The sequence below is a fragment of the Oncorhynchus keta genome, unplaced genomic scaffold, assembly GCF_023373465.1.
Source record: "Oncorhynchus keta strain PuntledgeMale-10-30-2019 unplaced genomic scaffold, Oket_V2 Un_contig_5685_pilon_pilon, whole genome shotgun sequence".
Taxonomy (NCBI): Eukaryota; Metazoa; Chordata; class Actinopteri; order Salmoniformes; family Salmonidae; genus Oncorhynchus; species Oncorhynchus keta.
The window spans coordinates 325,200-348,659 of NW_026288440.1; the positions used below are offsets into that span (position 1 = coordinate 325,200).

Genomic DNA, 23,460 nt, shown 5'->3' on the forward strand with positions numbered 1-23,460 from the left:
TGTCCTACATGTCGATCCATCCCAAACATGCTTGCGAGTATGCAGGCTACGGAAGAACAGACATTTTCAGCTTTCAGGAATTGTATACAGATCCTTGTGACATGGGGCCGTACATTATCATGCTGAAAGACGAGGTGATGGAGGTGGGTCTCAGGATCTCGTCACGGTATCTCTGTGCATTCAAATTGCCATCGACAAAAAAATCTATTGTGTAATGATCATGCTGTATAATCAGCTTCTTGATGTCACACCTGTCAGGTAGATGGATTATCTTGGCAAAAGAAAAATGCTCATTAACAGGGATGTAAACATTTGTACACAACATTTGAGAGAGAAGCTTTTTGAGCATATGGAACAATTTCTGGGATCTTTTATTTCAGTTCATGAAACATGGGACCAATACTTTACATGTTGCCTTTTTTTCTCTGTATATTTAGGGTCAATGTGAGAATATTATTTATTGATTATATTATAGGAATTGATCAACAAAAACTGCAGGGGGGGTCTGCAAAAAAAGAAATATATAATTATATATACACACATGTAAAAAGTGGAGAAAAGTGTATTTACAATGTTTATGAATATTATTTGCAAAAACAGAATAAACACATTTTGAATTAGAAGAGATAATATTTTATTTCTAAAGATGTCAACACATTTCCTAATATTGGGTAAATTACACTCACTGGAGCCAATTACACTGGCGTGCCTGACATAGGCTTTGAAAAAGCACCTGTGAATAGGCTACCAGTGTGGCAAGTGCCACTGACTGCTAGTAAGTTCTTTACTTGAACATACATTTCTGTCAGTCGCTCTGGATAAGAGCGTCTGCTAAATGACTTAAATGTAAATGTAAATGGCTAACCTTTGTTTAAAATCAGCTAAATAGCTGCACTTAGCGAAAATGTGTTTGGAGTTGTGTTTGAACTTTCTAGCCAGTAGGCCATGTTAGAGTTTAAACTTCTACAAAAAATAAAATAAAAAGTTTACTATTTCTCCTTGCCATTATCATTCAAGATGTCATTTTTTTGGCTAACATATGATTGGTTGCCTGGGAGGGTTCCCTGGGCAAGAAGAGAAGGTTGAAATGTATGCAGATAATGTAAAATATGAACCACGTGGTGTATTATAAAACATAAGAGACCTGGGATAACATCCTGAAGACATACAGTGGATAAGAGAAGGTTGAAATGTATGCAGATAATGTAAAATATGAACCACGTGGTGTATTATAAAACATAAGAGACCTGGGATAACATCCTGAAGACATACAGTGGATAAGAGAAGGTTGAAATGTATGCGGATAATGTAAAATATGAACCACGTGGTGTATTATAAAACATAAGAGACCTGGGATAACATCCTGAAGACATACAGTGGATTGGGAAAGTCTTCCCTTCGCTTTTTCCACATTTTGTTTCGTTACAGCCTTACTCTAAAACGGATGACAAGCTCTATTTCTCATCAATGTACACACACACACACACACAACTCAATAATGACAAAGAGACATTTTCACAAATGTATACAAATAAAACGGAAATAACTTATTTACATACAGTACCAGTCAAAAGTTTGGACACACCTACTCATTCCCGATGGGGAATTCTGAGTGGTGCAGCGGTCTAAGGCACTGCATCTCAGTGCTAGACACATCATTACAGACTCTGGTTTGATTCCAAGCTGTATCACAACCGGACGTGATTGGGAGTCCCATAGGGCGGTGCACAATTAGCCCAGCGTTGTCTGGGTTAGGGGTAAAATTTGTTCTTAACTGACTTGCCTAGTTAAATAAATAAAAACAAAATTACAGGGTTTTTCTTTATTTGTTCTATTTTCTACATTGTAAAATAATAGTGAAGAAATCAAAACTATGAAATAACACATATGGAATCATGTAGTAACCAGAAAAAAGGGTTAAACAATTCAAAGTATATTTTATGTGACATTCTTCAAAGTAGCCACCCTTTGCCTTGATGACAGCTTTGCACATGCTTGACATTCTTTCAACCAGCTTCATGAGGTAGTCACCTGGAATGGATTTCAATTAACAGGTGTGTTTTGTTAAATTATTTGTTGGAATTTCTTTCCTTCTTAATGCGTTTGAGCCAATCACTTGTGTAGTGACAATGTAGGGGTGGTATACAGGAGATAGCCCTATTTGGTAAAATACCAAGTCCATATTATGGCAAGAACAGCTCAAATAAGCAAAGAGAAACAACAGTCCATTACAGATGAAAGTCAGTGAATTCGTAAAATTTCAAGAACTTTGAAAGTTTCTTCAAGTGCAGTGGAAAAACCATCAAGCGCTATGATGAAACTGTCTCTCAAGAGGAACGCCACAGGAAAGGAAGACCTGGAGTTACCTCTGCTGCAGAGGATAAGTTCATTAGAGTTACCAGCCTCAGAAATTGCAGCCCAAATAAATGCTTCACAGAATTCAAGTAACAGACACATCTCAACATCAACTGTTCAGAGGACACTGCGTGAATCAGGCCTTCATGGTCGAATTGCTGCAAAGAAGCCACTACTAAAGGACATCAATAATAAGAAGACTTGCTTGGACGAGAAACATGAGCAATGGACATTAGACGTATGGAAATCTGTTCTTTGGTCTGATGAGTCCAAATTTGATGATCTCCACATGTGCAGTTCCCACCGTGAAGCTTGGAGGAGGTGGTGTGATGGTGCTTTGCTGGTAACACAGTCTGTGATTTATTTAGAATTCAAGGCACACTTAATGAGCATGGCTACCACAGCATTCTGCAGCGATACGCCATCCCATCTGGCTTGCACTTAGTGGGACTAATCATTTGTTTTTCAACAGGACAATGGCCCAACACACCTCCAGGCTGTGTAAGGGCCATTTGATCATGGAAAGTGATGGAGTGCTGCATCAGATGACCTGGCCCCCACAATCACCCGACCTCAACCCAATAAAGATGGTTTTGGATGAGCTGGACTGCAGAGTGAAGTGAAAGCAGCCAACAAGTGCTCAGCATATGTGGGAATTCCTTCAAGACTGTTGAAAAAGCATTCCAGGTGAAGCTGTTTGAGAGAATGCCACGTGGTGGCTACTTTGAAGAATCTCAAATATAAAATATTTGTTTAACACTTTTTTTTGGTTACGACATGATTCCATATGTGTGTGTTATTTCATCGTTTTGATGTTTGCACTATTATTCTACAATGTAGAAAAAAGTAAAAATAAAGAAAAACCCTTGAATGAGTAAGTGTCCAAACTTTTGACTGGTACTGTAAGTATTTAGACCTTTTGCTATGAGACTCGAAATTGAGCTCAGGTGCATCCTGTTTCCATTGATCATCCTTGAGATGTTTCTATAACTTGATTGGAGTCCATCTGTGGTAAATTCAATTTCTTGGACATGATTTGGCAAGGCACACACCTGTCTGTATAAAAGGTCACACAGTTCACAGTGAATGTCAGAGCAAAAACCAAGCCATAACGTTGAAGGAATTGTCCGTAGACCTCCGAGAAAGGTTTGTGTTGAGGCACAAATCTGGGGAAGGCTACCAAAAAAATTCTGCAGCATTGAAGGTCCCCAAGAACACAGTGGCCGCCATCATTCTTAAATGGAAGAAGTTGGAAGCACCAAGAGTCTTCCTTGAGCTGGCCGCCCCATGTCAAATTGAGAAATTGGGGGAAAAGGGCCTTGGTCAGGGAGGGGACCAACAACCCGATGTTCACTCTGAAAGAGCTCGAGTTCCTCAGTGGAGATGGGAGAACTTTCCCGAAGGACAACCTTCTTTTCAGCACTCCACCAATCAGGCTTTTTATGGTAGAGTGGCCAGATGGAAGCCACTCAGTAGAAAGGCTCATGACAGCCCGGTTGGAGTTTGCCAAAACACAACTAATGAACTCTCAGACCATGAGAAACAAGATTCTCTGGTCTGATGAAACCAAAATTGAACTCTTTGGACTGAATGCCAAGCATCCCATCTGGAGGAAACCAGGCACTGCTCATCACTATGGGAAAGCATGTTGGTGGAAGCATCATGCTGTGGGGATGTTTTTCAGTGGCAGTGACAAGGAGACTAGTCAGGATTGAGGGAAAGATGAACGGAGCGAAGTACAGAGAGATCCTTAATGAAAACCTGCTCCAGAGCGCTCAGGACATGACTGGGGCGAAGGTTCACCTTCCAACAGGACAATGACACTAAGCACACAGCCAAGACAACACAGGAGTGGCTTCGGGACAAGTCTCAATGTCCTTGAGTAGCCCAGCCAGAGCCCGGACTTGAACCCGATCAAACATCTCTGCAGAAACCTGAAAAAAGCAATGAAGCGACACTCCCCATCCAACTTGACAGAGTTTGAGAGGGTCTGCAGAGAAGAATGGGAGAAACTCCCCGAGTTTGTAGCGTCATACCCAAGAATACTTAGACTGTAATTGCTGCCAAAGATGCATCAACAAAGTACAGACGGTCTGAATACTTATGTAAATGTAATATTTCCAGTTATTTATTTATTTATATATATATATATATATATACACACACACAAAAATGTATAACCTGTTTTGTATTGTCATTATGGGCAAGTGTGTATAGATTGAATACTTCCCGAATGCACTGTAGAACAAATCAAGTTTGAACTCATGATATTGCTAGAACAGCTTTTTTCAATAGGAATCTCTTGCTTCTGTCCAATTTCTCAATGATGAAGCTTCTGATGTCTTTTCAGATTGCTGGAGTGGGAAAACCTGCGCCCGCAATGTGCACAACTGAAGGGCTTCTCCCCAGTGTGGACATTCAGGTGCATTTGGAGATCGGTGCGGGACATAAAGCTCTTCTCACACAAGGTGCAGGCGAACGCCCGCTTTCTGTTGTGGACGACCACATGCTGCCGCAAGTCACTCTCGTGGACAAACTTCTTATGGCAGCTCAGGCAACCGTACAATCGCTCTATGGTGTCCGGTCTAACGTGTGTGGCAAGATTACTCGAGTGAGACGAAGTTGTGGCGCTTTGTCTAAAATGGCCGACCGGAAGTGAGGTATGAGCTGGTTGTTGAACTCCTCTTCCTGGTATTTCAAAGTGTCTATGGAGGCTTGCCATCGTAGGTGCGTTCTTCTCAAACACTCCCTCTCCCTGCGTATTTCCAGTCCCATTGACCTGTGGTGTAGTAGCTGTACCCACCTGACCCCACTCAAATTCTCTATCTACCTGCTGTCCACTGGATACAGAGTCAATCACTATCACATGTTCTGATGAAGAATGGAATGACTTGGGGGAAAACCTGTGGTTTTCTAACCCTACACTTCTCATTTCTATGTCTGAGCTATTCTGTGGTTCTAGGCCCACTGGGCCACTCCCTAGGTCCATTACTTTAGTGTGAGCAGCTGATGCTCCATTATCAGTCGCTACTACCTCTCTGCACACCTGGTTTAAAGAATCTCTTAGGAGATTGAGGCCCCCGTACATGTCACACTTATTGTCCAGACTCGGTCTCTCTGCTCTGGGTTCAAATCCTGTGTACTGCTGGAGTCCCTGGTTCACATTCCCTGTTTCTGATTGGAAGACGACGTCAGATCCACTGACCTCCATAGCGATGTTGTTGTAATTGTTGTTGCCTCTGGGGCCACTGAGCTGGAAGGCGGAGTCCTCTGTGGTGGCTGCAGCTGGTTGGGTGGTTAGTTCTCTGCTGCCCTCCACTGTTCTAGCTGGGTGGCTGATCCTAGAGTCCTGGTCATCTGCTTCTCCCTCCACCTTGATGATCAGCAGGTCTGGTTCCCCTTCCTCTGTCTCTGCTGACTGCTGATGGGGTTAAGTGGGAGAGATGAGTGAGTGAGACAGAGCATACACTATCTACTGAATGGAGATATGGGCATGACATGGGATTTTGGGAAATTCATAGTAGTTGTCTTGTTGTTATTGTGTTGTAATCAGTGCTGTAGTGGAGGGTAAACTCCACCTTTTGTATGTTGCACAAAAACCTTCATAAAGACATTGGACAGAAATAAATTATTCCATTAATACAAATATAACTGCACATATATCTTAAGACTGTTTTCATTAATTTTATTATATGCTCTTAAATCCCATTCAAAAACAGCAAGGGATGTGATCCAGGAAGTAGGCAGGACTTTCATAGCGTATTGCTATAAAACGAACTGACATAATGCTAATCCATAGCTTTTTTTACATAGGAATCTCTTGATTCTGTGTCGCTTCTCAATGATGAAGCTTCTGATGTCTATTCAGATTGCTGGAGTGGGAGAACCTGCGCCCGCACTGTGCACAACTGAAGGGCTTCTCCCCAGTGTGGACGTTCTGGTGAACTTGGAGATGGCTGGCGCACACAAAGCTCTTCTCACACAATGTGCAGGAGAACGTCCTCTTTCTGGTGTGGATGACTGCATGCCGCCGCAAGTCACTCTCTTGGACAAACGTCTTATGGCAGCTCGGGCAACCGTACGGTCGTTCTACAGTGCCAGGTGAAACATCTGTGGCGAGATTACTGGAGTGAGAGGAAGTTGTGGCGCTTGGTCTAAAATGGCAGACAGGAAGTGAGGTATGAGCTGGTTGTTGAACTCTTATTCCTGGTATTTCAGAGTGTCTCTGGAGGCTTGCCAACGAACACCAACTATCTTTGTTGGCCTCACCTGTGCCAAGATGCATTTCTGTATTTATCTCTGAGGGCCGGAAGCCGGGTGAAACAAATTGCGTCATGTTGTCTCTCATCGAATCGTGGTGATTCATTGGTGAGTTTCTGTTAAACACTCCCACTCCCTGCTTATTTTCAGTCGCATTGACCTGTGGTGTAGTATCTGTACCCACCTGACCCCACTCTAAATCTCTATCTACCTGCTGCACACTGGATACAGAGTCAATCACTATCACATGTTCTGATGAAGAATGGAATGACTTGGGGGAAAACCTGTGGTTTTCTAACCCTACACTTCTCATTTCCATGGTTGAGCTAGTCTGTGTTTCTGGGTCCACTGGGCCATTCCCTAGGTCCATTACTTTAGTGTGAGCAGCAGTGGCGCCATCATCCGTCCCTACTACCTCTCTCCACACCTGGTTTAAAGAATCTCTTAGGAGATTGAGGCCCCCGTACATGTCACACTTTGTGTCCAGACTCTGCCTCTCTGCTTTGGGTTCAAATCCTGTGTACTGCTGTGGTCCCTGGTACACATTCCCTGTTTCTGATTGGAGGAGGACGGCGTCAGATCCACTGACCTCCATAGCGTTGTTGTTGTAGTTGTTGCCTCTGGGGCCACTGAGCTGGAAGGCGGGATCCTTGCTGGTCGCTGCAGCCGGTTGGGTGGTTAGTTCTCTGCTGCCCTCCACTGTTCTAGCCGGGTGGCTGGACCTAGATTTCTGGTCGTCTGCGACTCCCTCATCCTTGATGATCAGCAGGTCTGGTTCCCCTTCCTCTGTCTCTGCTGACTGCTGATGGGGTTAAGTGGGAGAGATGAGTCAGTGAGAGAGCACAGACTATCTTCTGAATGGAGATATGGGCATGACATGGGATTTAGTGAAAGCCATAGTAGTTGCCTTGTTATTGTGTCAGAATGTGCTGACATACACAGCTATACAGACATGACCTCATTCCCAGGCAAAGCGTTCTGGTGTCCGAGACTAAAATAGACATAAGTCTGTGACAGTCTAAAATCGTCTGTTAAAATTGGAACTTACCTCATCACTTGTAGCATCCATATGCTTTGATGGAGAGACATCATCTTGGTCCACGTCTATGGGCTGTCTGTCTCTTTGAATGCTGCTGTTCCCAAAACTCCTGTTGGAAAGTCTGGCTCTGCTTTGCCAAGTAGGTCCTGGAAATAAAGGGGGAGGTCAAAATAAATAAATTAATAACTATGATGTTAACAAAATGATGATCATCTTCCATATGACCCCATCCATCAATGGTGTTTTTACAAAGAACAAAGGGAGCATGATACGTGTATGACGTATTATAATGTGTCTATAGAGCTGGAATGATCCTAGCTGTGTTGACAGTACAAAGTAAGCATGGCATACACTGAGTGTACAAAACATTTACAACACCTGCTCTAATGTATTTCTGTGTTCATATTTCAGTACAACATAGGGATTATTTAGACGTTAAGGATAGTGAAAAAAATCATGCTGTGAGGAACAATAGAGCCACTCTACAAATTAGTACTACCACATACACAGTGGGTGACAATGGGCCTTCTGCGCCTTCAAGGGCTAAGGATTTCTAAAATAAGTATTATAATAATTATATTATTTTCAATAATGTTGATTCTAGGATGTTCTTTGTGTACACGGTCAAATGTATCATCACCAACCTGTCGTTGCCGTCTCACGATGGTTGTGTCTGTTTAGGAGGCGTATTCCATGGAAGCGGTTGTGGACGGACCCCTCTGAAGACTTTGTTCTCTCCGCTCGAAATCTGGTGATCTGAAGTTCCATCAATTTCATTTTCCTCCGGAGAAATTCGTTCTCCTTGTGGCTTTGGGACATCTTCAGGTGCACAACAGCATAGCCATCGTCAACAACTTTGCAGATTTCGGCAACAGCCGCGTTGGCTAGCACCTCCATGATTGAGGCTATCTGCGCCTGGAACTCGACCACGGAACCCGACATTGTCCCCCGACGCTTTTGGTCCCTTTTCAATATGAAAACAGTCTTTGTGTTTTCTATAATATTATAATAATCTACAGGATCTAGTTTGCTATTAAAATAAAGGCAATCCTATCCGAAACGAAACAGCGCTAGCTTTGTTTGTAGCCGGTGATTCTTTCCTTTTCATCAATATGCTGGACTGTGCAATTAAAGTTTAACACCGCCACCTACTGTACAGGAGTTCTCCATCACAACAACGTTGTAGCTTAGTAATAAAAAAAACGAGGCTTGTGGCCCCAACCCGAGCTATTACAAAACATGTTTTTTTCCACATCTATAATGGCTGTCATTTATTAAAATGGGTGATTGTGTAAAATTATTTTGCTGAAGAAGTGGTTAATTGATAGATATTGTGACAAACGCCCTAAACTAAGAAAAGTGCACAATAATGCCTGGCTGGAAGTGGCATTCCCACATAACCATGTAACCCAATATTTGCTGTCTGCCCCACATACACAGGCAAACAGCATCAGGATATCTTAATGTATCCTGGAAATATAGACCTGTAAACACAGAGATACAATAGGTGGAAATATCAACTATAAATATTTATGACGAATGTACATTTCTTGGTAGCTGAATAAGACAACTTCCCAAGTCATTGCTCTCATTCAGCTCTGTTTGGTCCTGCCTGATAAAAATACATAGTTACACGTTGTTGTTGTTGTGGCTATTGTAAATCGGCTCTAAAGAAAACAAGTGGGCTTAGACATCAAAATTAAACATTTTGGGTCCAAGGTTCCTTGAAGGATTTTGTATCTTATACCCCTACTCATGTAATTAAACCACAGATTATTTTGGGGGGCACCCTAGATTTGACCTCAAATCCAATATGGTGTCCAAAATCCAATATAGGTGCAATAATATAATTTGATGGTGGTTAATGTATGAATTGAGTAAATTAGATCATTTGTTTAGAATCATGTAAAACACTTCTGCCCATAAAGACTGTTTTGGTGTAAATCTATTTGATTCTGATTCCAATATGTCCAACATGACTCACACACCTTTGCCTGCTTATAGTGAGGTCCAAAGGTATTTGGACAGTGAACATGTTTTGTTGTTCTTTTGGCTCTGTACTCCAGCACTTTGAATTTGAAATGATACAATGACTATGAGGTTAAATTACAGACTGTAAACTTTACAGGAAAGATTCATCAATTTTGAATGTGATATTGTTTTTGTGTGAGCGATGCTCTATCGATACCAGGGGTAAGGCGTTTTCATGTGTATAGGAGCTATTGCCGTTCAAGAAGGTAGAAATGTGGCCGGTTTGATGTACCATTGCGATAAAACCACTCTCACTACATTGGAAATGAAGAGAAATACGACTTTTTGATCGCAAAAAAAGTCTGGGATTCGTGCCAGATTTCAATACTTGACAATGTCAAGATAGGTTGTCTTCTGTCAAATGAACCATTGATCATATTTGTGCAATATTCCTACCTTCATCAAACGTGTGACTCTCGCGGCAGGGTAGCCTAGTGGTTAGAGCGTTGGACTAGTAACCGGAAGGTTGCAAGTTCAAACCCCCAAGCTGACAAGGTACAAATCTGTCGTTCTGCCCCTGAACAGGCAGTTAACCCACTGTTCCTAGGCCGTCATTGAAAATAAGAATTTGTTCTTAACTGACTTGCCTGGTTAAATAAAGGTAAAATAAAAAAAATGCAAAAACTTGTTGGATGCATTTGCAGTTTGTTTTGGTTGTTTTACAGATTATTTTGTACCCAATAGAAATCAAATCCAATTGTATTTGTCACATGTGCCGAATACAACAGGTGTAGTAAACATTACCGTGAAATCCTTACTTAGAAGCCCTTAACCAACCATGCAGAATTTATTTTAAAGTAAGTAAGAAAATATTTGCACAAAATATATATATATTTTTTTAAAGTAACACAATAAAATAACAATAACAATGCTATATACAGGGGGGTACAGGTTAGTCAAGGTAATATGTACATGTAGTTAGGGGTAAAGTGACTATGCATAGATAAACAGCGGGTAGCAGCAGTGTAAAAAAGGGGGTCAATGCAAATTGTCTGGGTATCCGTTTGATGAACAGTTTAGCAGTCTAATGGCTTGAGGGTAGAAGCTGTGAATGGTACATAATGTATTGTGTCATTCTGGAGTCACTTTTATTGTAAATAATAATAGAATGCGTTTCTAAACACGTCCACATTAATATGGATGCTACCATGATTGCAGATAATCATGAATGAATCGTGAATAATGATGAGTGAGAGTTTTCGGCATAAAAATCATAAATATGACCAAAGTGCTGGAGTACAGAGCCAAAACGACAACAACAAAATGTGTCACTGTCCAAATACTTTTGGACCCAACTGTATATCAAATGACAGCGTTTTCACAAATTTGATTATTTACTCTTGAATCCCATAAAAAAAGCAAGGTACATGATCCAGGACGTAGGCAGGACTTTCACAGCGTGTTATATAAAGCTAGCTATAAAACGAACTGACATAATGCTAATCCATAGCTTTTTTTTTTTTTTTTACATAGGAATCTCTTGATTCCGTGTCAGTTCTCAATGATGAAGCTTCTGATGTCTTTTCAGATTGCTGGAGTGGGAGAACCTGCGCCCGCACTGTGCACAACTGAAGGGCTTCTCCCCAGTGTGGACGTTCTGGTGCACTTGGAGCTTGCTGGGGGACACAAAGCTCTTCTCACACAGCATGCAGGCGAACGCTCGCTTCCTGGTGTGGATGGTCATGTGATGCCGTAAGTCGCTTTCGTGGAGAAACTTTTTATTGCAGCTCGGGCAACCGTACGGTCGTTCTACAGTGCCAGGTCTAAAGTGTGAGGCGAAATTACTGGAGTGAGAGAAAGTTGTGGCGCTTGGTCTAAAATAGCCGTCAGGAAGTGAGGCAGGAACTGGTTGTTGAACTCCTCTTCCTGGTATTTCAGCGTGTCTATGGAAGCTTGTCAATGAAGACCAAATATCTTTGTTGGCCTCACTTGCATTTCCTGTGTCAAGATGCATGCCTGTATTTTTCTCTGTAGGATGGAAACCAGGTGCTACCAAAAGCGTTGTGTTGTCTCTCATCGATTTGGGGTGAATCATTGGTGCATTTCTGTTAAACCCTCCCACTCCCTGCTTATTTCCAGTCCCATTGTCCTGTGGTGTAGTAGCTGTACCCACCTGACCCCACTCGAAACCTCTATCTACCTGCTGGCCAGTGGATACAGAGTCAATCACTATCACATGTTCTGATGAAGAATGGAACGACTTGGGGGAAAACCTGTGGTTTTCTAACCCTACACTTCTCATTTCCATGGTTGAGCTAGTCTGTGTTTCTGGGTCCACTGAGCCACTCCCTAGGTCCATTACTTTAGTGTGAGCAGCAGAGGCGCCATCATCCGTCGCTACTACCTCTCTCCACACCTGGTTTAAAGAATCTCTTAGGAGATTGAGGTCCCCATTCACGTCACACTTTGTGTCCAGACTCGGTCTCTCTGCTTTGGGTTCAAATCCTGTGTGCTGTTGGGGTCCCTGGTTCACAGTCCCCGTTTCTGATTGGAGGAGAATGGTGTCAGATCCACTGACCTCCATAGCGGTGTTGTTGTAGTTGTTGTTGTAGATGTTGCCTCTGGGCTGGAAGGCAGTGTCCTCTGTGGTGGCTGCAGCTGATTGGGTGGTTAGTTCTCTGCTGCCCTCCACTGTTCTAGCTGGGTGGCTGATCCTAGAGTCCTGGTCGTCTGCTTCCCCCTCATCCTTGATGATCAGCAGGTCTGGTTCCCCTTCCTCTGTCTCTGCTGACTGCTGATGGGGTTAAGTGGGAGAGATGAGTGAGTGAGACAGAGCATACACCACCTACTGAATGGAGATATGGGCATGACATGAGATTTAGTGAAATTCATAGTAGTTGTCTTGTTGTTATTGTGTTATAATCTGTGGAGTAGTGGAGGGTAAACTCCACCTTCTGTATTTTGCTTAAACCATCATAAAATACATTGGCTAGAAGTAAATTAATCCACTAATACCAATATAATTAAGCAATAAGCCCTGAGGGGGTGTGGTATGTGGCCAATATACCACGGCTAATGTCTGTTCTTACCAAGACGCAATGCAGAGTGCCTGGACACAGCCCTTAGCCATACATCACAAACACCTGAGGTGCCTTATTGCTATTATTAGTTAGCAACTAAATTAGAGCAGTAAAAATAAATATGTTTTGTCATACCCGTGGTATACAAATTCATATACCAAGGCTGTCAGCCAATCAACATTCAGGGCTCGAACCATCCAGTTTATAACTTGAGATATATCTTAAATGAACGCGTTTTCATGAATTTGATTATATAACTCTTGAAATCCATTGAAAAACAGTGAGGGACATGATCCAGGAAGTAGGCAGGACTTTCATAGCAGTCTTATTTGTCACATGCGTCGAATACAACGGGTGAAGACGTCACCTTGAAATGCTGACTTACGAGCCCTTCCCAATGATGAAGAATTTAAAATAATAATAATAATGTAAATACAAATCAAATAATAAAAATAGTGTATTGCTATAACCTAACTGACAAACCTAATCCATAGTTTTTTCCCCAAAAGAATCTCTTGCTACTGTGTCTAGGGTTGGCACAATTACCATACAACCCTGTAACCGATGGCTATGGATGAAGACCGTCATAACCGTTTTTATACAGTACCAGTCAAAAGTTTGGACACACCCACTCATTCAAGGGGTTTTCTTTATTTTTTACTATTTTCTACATTGTAGAATAATAGTGAAGACATCAAAAGTATGAAATAACACCTATGGAATCATGTATTATATATATATATATATATATATATATATATTTTTTTTTTTTTTAAATCAAAATACAGTGCCTTGCGAAAGTATTCGGCCCCCTTGAACTTTGCGACCTTTTGCCACATTTCAGGCTTCAAACATAAAGATATAAAACTGTATTTTTTTGTGAAGAATCAACAACAAGTGGGACACAATCATGAAGTGGAACGACATTTATTGGATATTTCAAACTTTTTTAACAAATCAAAAACTGAAAAATTGGGCGTGCAAAATTATTCAGCCCCCTTAAGTTAATACTTTGTAGCGCCACCTTTTGCTGCGATTACAGCTGTAAGTCGCTTGGGGTATGTCTCTATCAGTTTTGCACATCGAGAGACTTACATTTTTTCCCATTCAGCTCGAGCTCATTGAAAAAAGCTTGAGCTCACAAAAAAATACAGTTTTATATCTTTATGTTTGAAGCCTGAAATGTGGCAAAAGGTCGCAAAGTTCAAGGGGGCCGAATACTTTCGCAAGGCACTGTATATTTGAGATCTGATATTTATCAAAAGTAGCCACCCTTTGCCTTGATGACAGCTTTGCACTCTTGGCACTCTCTCTCTCATGAGGTAGTCACCTGGAATGCATTTCAATTGACAGGTGTGCCTTGTTAAAGGTTCATTTGTGGAATTTCTTTCCTTCTTAATGCGTTTGAGCCAATCAGTTGTGTTGTAACAAGGTAGGGGTGGTATACAGAAGATAGCCCTATTTGGTAAAAGACCAAGTCCGTATTATGGCAAAAACAGCTCAAATAAGCAAAGAGAAACGACAGTCCATCATTAAGACATGAAGGTCAGTCAATCAGGAAAATGTCAAGAACTTTGAAAGTGCAGTCGCAAAAATGGAACGCCACTGCAAAGGAAGACCCAGAGGTACCTCGGCTGCAGAGGAGAAGTTCATTAGAGTTACTAGCCTCAGAAATGCTTCAGAGTTCAAGTAACAGACACATCTCAACATCAACTGTTCAGAGGAGACTGCGTGAATCAGACCTTCATGGTCGATTTGCTGCAAAGAAGCCACTACTAAAGGACACCAATAATAAGAAGACTTGCTTGGACGAGAAACATGAGCAATGGACATTAGACGTATGGAAATCTGTTCTTTGGTCTGATGAGTCCAAATTTGATGATCTCCACATGTGTGGTTCCCACAGTGAAGCATGGAGGAGGTGTGATGGTGCTTTGCTGGTAACACAGTCTGTGATTTATTTAGAATTCAAAGCACACTTAACCAGCATGGCTACCATAGCATTTTGCAGCTATACGCCATCCCTTCTGGCTTCTACTTAGCGGGACTATCATTTGTTTTTCAACAGGACAATGACCAAACACATCTCCAGGCTGTGTAAGGGCCATTTGATCATGGAGAGTGATGGAGTGCTGCATCAGATGACCTGGCCCCCACAATCCCCTGACCTCAACCCAATAAAGATGGTTTGGGGTGAGTTGGACTGCAGAGTGAAGGGAAAGCAGCCAACAAGTGCTCAGCATATGTGGGAACTACTTCAAGACTGTTGAAAAAGCATTCCATGTGAAGTGGTTGAGAGAATGCCAAGTGTTCACAGCTGTCATCAAGGCAAAAGGTGGCTACTTTGAAGAATCTCAAATATAACATATTTTGATTTGATGAACACATTGATTACTACATGATTCCATGTGTGTTATTTCATAGTTTTGATGTCTACACTATTATTCTACAATGTAGAAAATAGTAAAATAAAGAAAAACCCTTGAATGAGAAGATGTGTCCAAACGTTTGACTGGAACTGTATATAATAATGATATTTTTGGGGGAAGCAACAGCTGACTGAAAATGGGAAGGCCGGGTATTTGTGTCGTTGAGTCCGTTTCTGCCATAGAATTAGGAATTAGAACACAAGAATGGACATGAAAGGTCTTATAACAGTATAAAAGGTCAGCCATTTTGTTCAGCGAGTTTGTCAACCACGGTCAGCCAGTGTGCTGCGATATTTATTAGCTAGCCAGCCAGTTTAAGTGGAATGATTTCCAATAATTGTTCAAATGAACTGCCAATATTCCAACATTCCATACAAACAGTGCAGTCAATCCACAGACATACACTGGCTGAAAACAGCTGATGATAGGTCTTATACAAGTTGTAAATGCAATAAGTACTGATATTGTATCATATTACAACATTCACAACTTTCAAAGAAAACAAACCGTGAGACATTTATGGTCTGTTTATATATATATTATAGAGACTGTTTATACAGAAAATGTGTATAAAACCTGTATAAACTGTATTTATAATTTCATGACAATATATTAGGTTAACAATCATTATATTTCTGATATATCACACGTCTTACTTTTATAATTCATAAAAACAGGAAATGTATCACCTCTGCCTCTACTGCCATCCGTTCCAATTAGACCGGATTGGATTTCTCCCTGACCACAATGGCTGCCATTCTCACTCCATTCTAGAACTGAGTGTTTATGACATAGCCCCTCTAGTAATTTAATATGATCTCCATGGTTTCTGCTGTAACATGGACTCTCTGAAGTGATGAAACGTTGTTGCTCCTTGCTGAAACAAGTCAGGAGCTGAGGAGAAAATGTGAGTATTTTGCAATTCAAACAGTTATAACCAATTACCGTCATCCAAAATTCCTTGACAGTCACAGCCCTATCTGTGTCAGTTCTCAATGATGAAGCTTCTGATGTCTTTTCAGATTGCTGGAGTGGGAGAACCTGCGCCCACAATGTGCACAACTGAAGGGCTTCTCCACAACTGTGGACGTTCTGGTGCATTTGGAGATGGCTGGCGCACACAAAGCTCTTCTCACACAAGGTACAGGAGAATGTCCGCTTTCTGGTGTGGATGACTGCATGCCGCCACAAGTCACTCTTGGACAAACTTCCTATGGCAGTTCGGGCAACCGTAAGGTCGTTCTACATTGCCAGGTCTAATATATGTGGCAAGATTACTTGAGTAAGACGAAGTTGTGGAGCTTGGTCTAAAATGGCTGACAGGAAGTGAGGTATGAGCTGGTTGTTGAGCTCCTCTTCCTGGTATTTCAGAGTGTCTACGGAGGCTTAATAACTAGCTTTGTTGGCCTCGCCTACATTTCTTGTGTCAAGATGGGTGGCTGTATTTAAAGAGTCTCTTAAGGCGTCTGCATGCTTCCCAGTCGAAAACAGTTCGGTTGAGACCGTGCATATATTAGGACAACATTATGTGACAATTTTGTTCGTTTTGGACTTCGGTGAGTTTTTTCCCCAGCTATTCGGGCACATATTTTTTTTTCTGGAGGCATGCTGAAGTTCAGAGCGGAAGTCGCCGCCCCTTCATTGGTGATTGGTCAACAATAGGGATTCTTCAATAAAGTAATTGTTGTCATTCAAGAGAGACGACTCGTTTTCATGCACATTTTTTCATTGAAAACTACTGCACCAAACATCTTAGTTAGATGTAAAATTGCAAATTGAAATTAAGATTTCTTGAGTTATCTTAGATTCATTCGGACCATTTTGAGGAGGTATAGACTGGCTACGATGTTTAAAAATGGACAAACAGTACAATTGACGTATTTTTTTTGTTTTTTAAGCGAAGGTCTTTTAAGGGAGTATGCAAGCACACTCGTACGGTTCGGCTAGGCACCAGCTGAACTGCAGCATGCTGATGAGGAGATTGAGGTCCCTGTTCATGTCACACTTTGTGTCCAGACTATGTCTCTCTGCTATGGAGTTCAAATTCTGTGTGTTGCTGGGGTCCCTGGTTCACAGTCCCTGTTTCTGACTGGAGGAGAACGGCGTCAGATCCACTGACCTCCATAGCGGTGTTGTTGTAATTGTTGTTGCCTCTGGGGCCACTGAGCTGGAAGGCGGGGTCCTCTGTGGTGGCTGCAGCCGGTTGGGTGGTTAGTTCTCTGCTGCCCTCCACTGTTCTAGCTGGGTGGCTGATCCTAGAGTCCTGGTCATCTGCTTCTCCCTCCACCTTGATGATCAGCAGGTCTGGTTGCCCTTCCTCTGTCTCTGCTGACTGCTGATGGGGTTAAGTGGGAGAGATGAGTGAGTGAGACAGAGCATACACAATCTACTGAATGGAGATATGGGCATGACATGGGATTTAGTGAAATTCATAGTAGTTGCCTTGTTGTTATTGTGTTATAATCAGTGGTGTATTGGAGGGTAAACTCCACCTTCTGTATTTCACACATGCGTTTACAAACCTTTAGTGCAAAAATGCATTGAAAGTATAGGGGAAAGTATAGGTGATAAGAGTTTACCCACCTATTTTTACCACTACATCACTGGTTAGAATGTGCTGACATACACGTCTATACAGACATAACCTCATCCCCAGGCGGAAGTGTCTGGTGTGCGAGACTAAAACAGACAAGTCTGTGACCGTTTTAAATCGTCTATTAGAATTGGGAATTCACATACACCGGAAGTTCACATACACCGTAGCCAAATACATTTAACCTCAGTTTCACAATTCCTGACATTTAATGCAAGTAAAAATTTGGATCACCACTTCATTTTAATAAGAATGTTAAGGTTTACTTTGGGCACATCAGTCATCCAAAATTACAAACATTAACCAGTCTCCAAAACAGGTTAAATTCCTGACTGATGTCTTGAGTTGTTGCTTCAATATATCCACATCATTTCCCCTCCTCATGAAGCCATCTATTTTGTGAAGTGCACCAGTCCCTCCTGCAGCAAAGCACCCTAACAACATGCTGCTGCCACCCCCTTGCTTCACGGTTGGGATGGTATTCTTCAGCTTGCAAGCATCCTCCCTTTTTTTCTCCTCCAAACATAACGATGGTCATTATGGCCAAACAGTTCTATTTTTGTTACATCAGACCAGAGATTATTTCTCCAAAAAGTATGATCTTTGTCCAATGTGCAGTTGCACTTTTCACACCAAAGTACGTTCATCTCTAGGAGACAGAACGCGTCTCCTTCCTGAGTGGTATGAAGGCTGCATGGTCCCAAGGTGTTTATACTTGCATACTATTGTTTGTACAGATGAACGTGGTACCTTCAGGCATTTGGAAATTGCTCCCAAGGATGAACCAGACTTGTGGAGGTCTACAATTATTTTTCTGAGGTCTTGGCTGATTTCTTTCGATGTTCCCATGATGTCAAGCAAAGAGGCACTGAGTTTGAAGGTAGGCCAGATACACCTCCAATTGACTCAAATTATGTCATTTAGCCAATCAGAAGATTCTAAAGCCATGACCTCAATTTTTTAAATTTTCCAATCTGTTTAAAGGCACAGTCAACTTAGTGTATGTAAACTTCTGACCCACTGGAATTGTGATACAGTGAATTATAAGTGAAATCATCTGTAAACAATTGTTGGAAAATGACTTGTGTCATGCACAAAATAGATGTCCTAACCGACTTGCCAAAACTATAGTTTGTTAACAAGAAATTTGTGGAGTCGTTGAAAAACAATTTTAATGACTCCAACATAAGTGTATGTAAACTTCCAACTTCAACTGTACCTCATCACTTGTAGCATCCATATGCTTTGATGGAGAGACATCATCTTGGTCCACGTCTATGGGCTGTCTGTCTCTTTGAATGCTGCTGTTCCCAAAACTCCTGTTGGAAAGTCTGTTTCTGCTTTGCCAAGTAGGTCCTGGAAATAAAGAGGAGGTTAATTTGACCCCATCCATCAATGGTCTTTTTCCAAAGAACAAAACAAGCATAATACGTTAATGCCGTGTGTAATGTGTATATAGAGCTAGAGGGATCCTAGCTGTGGTGACAGTACAAAGTAACCATGAGACGTTCATGCCGTGTGTAATGTGTATATAGAGCTAGAGGGATCCTAGCTGTGTTGACAGTACAAAGTAACCATGATACGTCATATATGGAATGTCAATAATACAGCTGGGCGCTAAATGTTTTGACATTACATAAATCATGGAAGTATTATACTTGCTTTAAACTTTGTAAAACACAATTGATGGATGGGATCAATTGAAGACTCATGTAATTGAGTCTATGTGCAGTGTCAAATTCATCATCACCACCAACCTGTCGTTGCCGTCTCACGATGGTTGTGTCTGTTTAGGAGGCGTATTCCATGGAAGCGGTTGTGGACGGACCCCTCTGAAGACTTTGTTCTCTCTGCTCGAAACCTGGCGACCTGAAGTTCCATCAATTTCATTTTCCTCCGGAGAAATTCGTTCTCCTTGTGGCTTTGGGACATCTCCATGTGTACAACCGCATAGCCATCGTCAACAATTTTGCAGATTTCGGCAACAGCCGCGTTGGCTAGCACCTCCATGATTGAGGCTATCTGCGCCTGGAACTCGACCACGGAACCCGACATTGTCCCCCGACGCTTTTGGCCCCTTTTCAATATGAAAACAGTCTTTATGTTTTCTATATTATGACGATATATAGTTATCTAGCAAGCTACTAAAACAAATACAATAATATCAGAGACTGAACTTCGATAGCTAGCTAGCTTTGTTTGTAACGTTAGCTTGCGGTTGAGAATTTTTTTCCTGTTCCTCATCACTTTCATGTGATCATATGCGCCACCTACTGTACAGGAGTGCTCCACCACAACAATGTTGTAGCTATTATAAACATGATATTTGCTTTAAACAATATTGCATGATTTTTTTTTTTTTAAGCATTACACTATTTGTGGTATTTCTATTATAAATCGCAAACAGTAAATATATCTTGTTGAGAGGCAAAGGGACATTTCAATTCTTAATTACTGTACTTTGCTTCACCACTGCATCAATGTAAATTCATAAGGATGTTTAGAATTTTCACCTGTAATAACTCACTCATTATTAAAACACTCTGGACCAAGCATCAAGTTAGTTGACCTAAATACACAACCACTACACACAGAGAGTAGCATTAAATGTGGAATCCAATCAAACTCAAAAACACATGGACCCAGTTTTCATATGAAAACTCCAGAAGTGTGGAGTCATTCCCCTTACAACTATGTCCAGGAGTTTTTCACTGGTCTGATCACAGGAAAAACTCCAGGCCTTGTCAATCATTGCGCCAGGTGGAGTAGTGTGAAGTTGCCCCTAGAAGCTGATCTTGGGTCAGTTTTTGATTTTTTTTCCCACTAATAGTTAAGGTTAGGATTGGGGGAGAGGAATCTGATCCTAGATCTGTACCTAGGAGAGTGTTGACTGTTTGTAGCACTTCCCGCAGTAGACACATTTAAGCGGTTCCCCTCCGGTGTGCACCCTCTCATGCATCTTCAGTTGTTGGCTGTGGGAGAAGTGCTTGGAGCAGTGGCTGCACCGGAGCTCCCTCTTGGCCGAACGAGACCTTAGCTGTTGCGGCTGATTTTTAATGCCTTTCAAATCTCTGTTTAAATTTGCGAATGTGGCTTGCTTCCTTCTGCGGGGAACCTGGCAGAGAGTAACCGTTGGGGATGAAAAGTTGTTTCGGGTGGCCATTCGTTGAAATCTGGCAACTTGAACTCAATGGCGATTTTAGCATGTAAATCTTGTTGGGCAAACCCCACAAAAAAATTTGGGGTGCATGCCAGCAAAGCCACTACTCAACACAACGCTAAACAATACATTAATTGCACTATAACGGTGACAAACGGGGCCCACAAACTGTTAGGGCCTACATAAAGCTGTCCCAACAGCAGAGTCCCAATAGCAGTCTCAACACCTTTCCACTGCCACACCTGGCTATCAGCAGAGCTGTGTCTGGCAGTGAAACAGCTAATCCATCTTAATTTACTGCCTTTTATCCACTTGTCGCCCCCTTATGTCCTAGTTTATACATCTCAATTGTCAGTAGAAACCACATTTGTTGAAGCAAGTCAGCCATATCAGATTGTTTTTTAAATAATTTCGATTAAGACATTAATGAGCAAGCTAGAACGGACGTGGTCAACTATTTGTTCAGCACATTTGAAATGTACAGCGACAGATTTCAGAACATGGGCCGTTATTACAGTGTTCTCCCTGTGCACCAAGTCAGAACCGTAGGATAAATAAAGGGGGCATATAAGCAGACAATGAAAGCTCTTACAATATCCAATGATTACATTTCTCTAAAACAGGTTATAGGCTACATGTGCACCACCAAGTCAGAACAGTAGGTGAAATTAATAGGGGAAAATAGACCACATTATTAGGGTGAGGCACATGGGTTACTAACAGCTTACTATACAACATACACTTAGGATTACTTTCTTAGCTACAGTATACATATCTCCCTGTCATATTACATAATTTATGCAGCAGCATACAAGACCTTGTTGTGCTGTGCTCAATTGAACAGGAAGGTGGCGTGGCGGTCCTTCGTGGGAAAATTTTGTCATCAAACTTTGTCATCAAAGTCAGGCATTCTCTGGATGTATGGTGCTTTCAAGACAACTGGGAACTTGAGAGGGAAAAAAACAAGGTTGAATCATGATGACTTCAGTGATCTTCAGGTCTAGAAAGAGGCCCGAGTTCCTGATTTACAATTCCGAGTTAGATGACCTTTCAAAACGTATTTTCCCAGTCGGAGCTTGAGTTCTCAGTTGTCTTGAACTCACTGAAGTCAGATTTTCCAGTTCTGAGTTAACAGTTGTTTTGAGCGCAGCATAAATCATGCTGTATTGACAGCATGGCCGATATTGAATGTTTATCATTTTAAATTTGTAAAAGATAAACTTAAACTGAAAATTGGGAACACACACCCACTCCACTGAATAGCAGGCTAGTGATTTGCTTTGCAATGCTTGCAGTCACTGATCCCTTCCAAACCACTAATTGTTGAATTTGCGATTTCCAACTTGTTGTGTACTGTTTGTGGCCAATGACCTTGAGCCTTCTTGGATGGGCACTTCTAATGTAACTCTATGGCAGCACCCAAGGGGCTTGAATTTTCGAGCTCTACCCTTAGATTTGACAGTGACGTAGTGTCTGCTTGAACCTCAACCCTACAGTTCCCCATAGCGCTGCGTTGTGAGTGTCAGGGGGACACTTCTCTGTCTGTCCAGACTCTATTCCCCCTCTGTGTCCCCCTGTTCCACTGTAGATTTGGCCTGAAAAGAGGAGGGAGGAATTAAGTAGACAGGCATGATCTCTACAAAGCTCTCAAACAAATACATGTATATTATAACTCAGCTATTATGAGGCTATATTATTGATAAAATGGATTGAATTAAGTTGTTAATTTACTGATTTAACTCATTGATACAGAACATATGAAGCTTATCTGTTCTCAAAACATTTAAAACTAATATTGGACTGCAATAATGTCCTTTTCTTCGATCTGCCTGATTTCATTTGGAAGTAATGTGAGAATATATATATTTAGGGTTAATCTACAGTCTATATGGTCAATATACACTACCAGTCAAACTACATGATTCCATATGTATTATTTCATAGTTTTGATGTCTTCACTATTATTCTACAATGTAGAAAATAGTAAAAATAAAGAAGAATCCTTGAATGAGTTGGTGTTCTAAAACTTTTGACCGGTAGTGTATATATTTAGGGTCAATATTCAGGTAACTGCCAAAATAAAGGAAACACCAACATAAAGTGTCTTAATAGGGTATTGGGCCACCACGAGCCAGAACAGCTTCAATGCACCTTGGCATAGATTCTACAAGTGTCTGGAACTCTATTGGAGCACTATTCTTCCACGATAAATTCCATTATTTTGGTGTTTTGTTGATGGTGGTGGAAAATGTTCTCTCAGGCGCCACTCCAGAATCTTCCATATGTGCTCAATTGGGTTGAGATCTGGTGACTGACGGCCAAGGCATATGGTTTATATCGTTTTCATGCTCATCAAACCATTCAGTGACCACTTCTGCCCTGTGGATGGGGGCATTATCATCCTATGGCAGCATAGCCATGGTAGCCAAAATAATAGCCTGCCCAGCATTTTTATACAGGACCCTAAGCATGATGGCATGTTAATAGCTTAATTAAATCAGGAACCACACCGTTGTAGTAGCACCTGCTTTCAATATGCTTTGTATCACTCATTTACTCAAGTGTTTTTTGGG

At 41.5% G+C, this 23,460-nt stretch overlaps 1 protein-coding gene across 13 annotated transcripts in view; it reads right to left on the reverse strand.

Moving 5' to 3' along the window:
• LOC118372650 (zinc finger protein 263-like) overlaps positions 1–23,460 on the reverse strand; it is a 43,697-nt gene that overhangs the window by 11,067 nt on the left and 9,170 nt on the right. For 2 of the 13 annotated variants that reach the window (XM_052510383.1, XM_052510379.1), the window contains 2 exons: positions 17,254–17,469; positions 7,205–7,417 (listed from right to left, as the gene is read on the reverse strand). In XM_052510383.1, coding sequence (XP_052366343.1) covers positions 7,205–7,417; positions 17,254–17,469 — 429 coding nt within the window. Of the gene's footprint in view, positions 1–355; positions 5,777–7,204; positions 7,418–7,663; positions 7,801–8,298; positions 11,188–12,203; positions 12,420–17,253; positions 17,470–18,946; positions 19,084–19,484; positions 20,317–23,460 lie in introns of those variants that run through there. The other 11 variants (XM_052510385.1, XM_052510381.1, XM_052510384.1 and 8 more) reach the window with 11 other exon arrangements.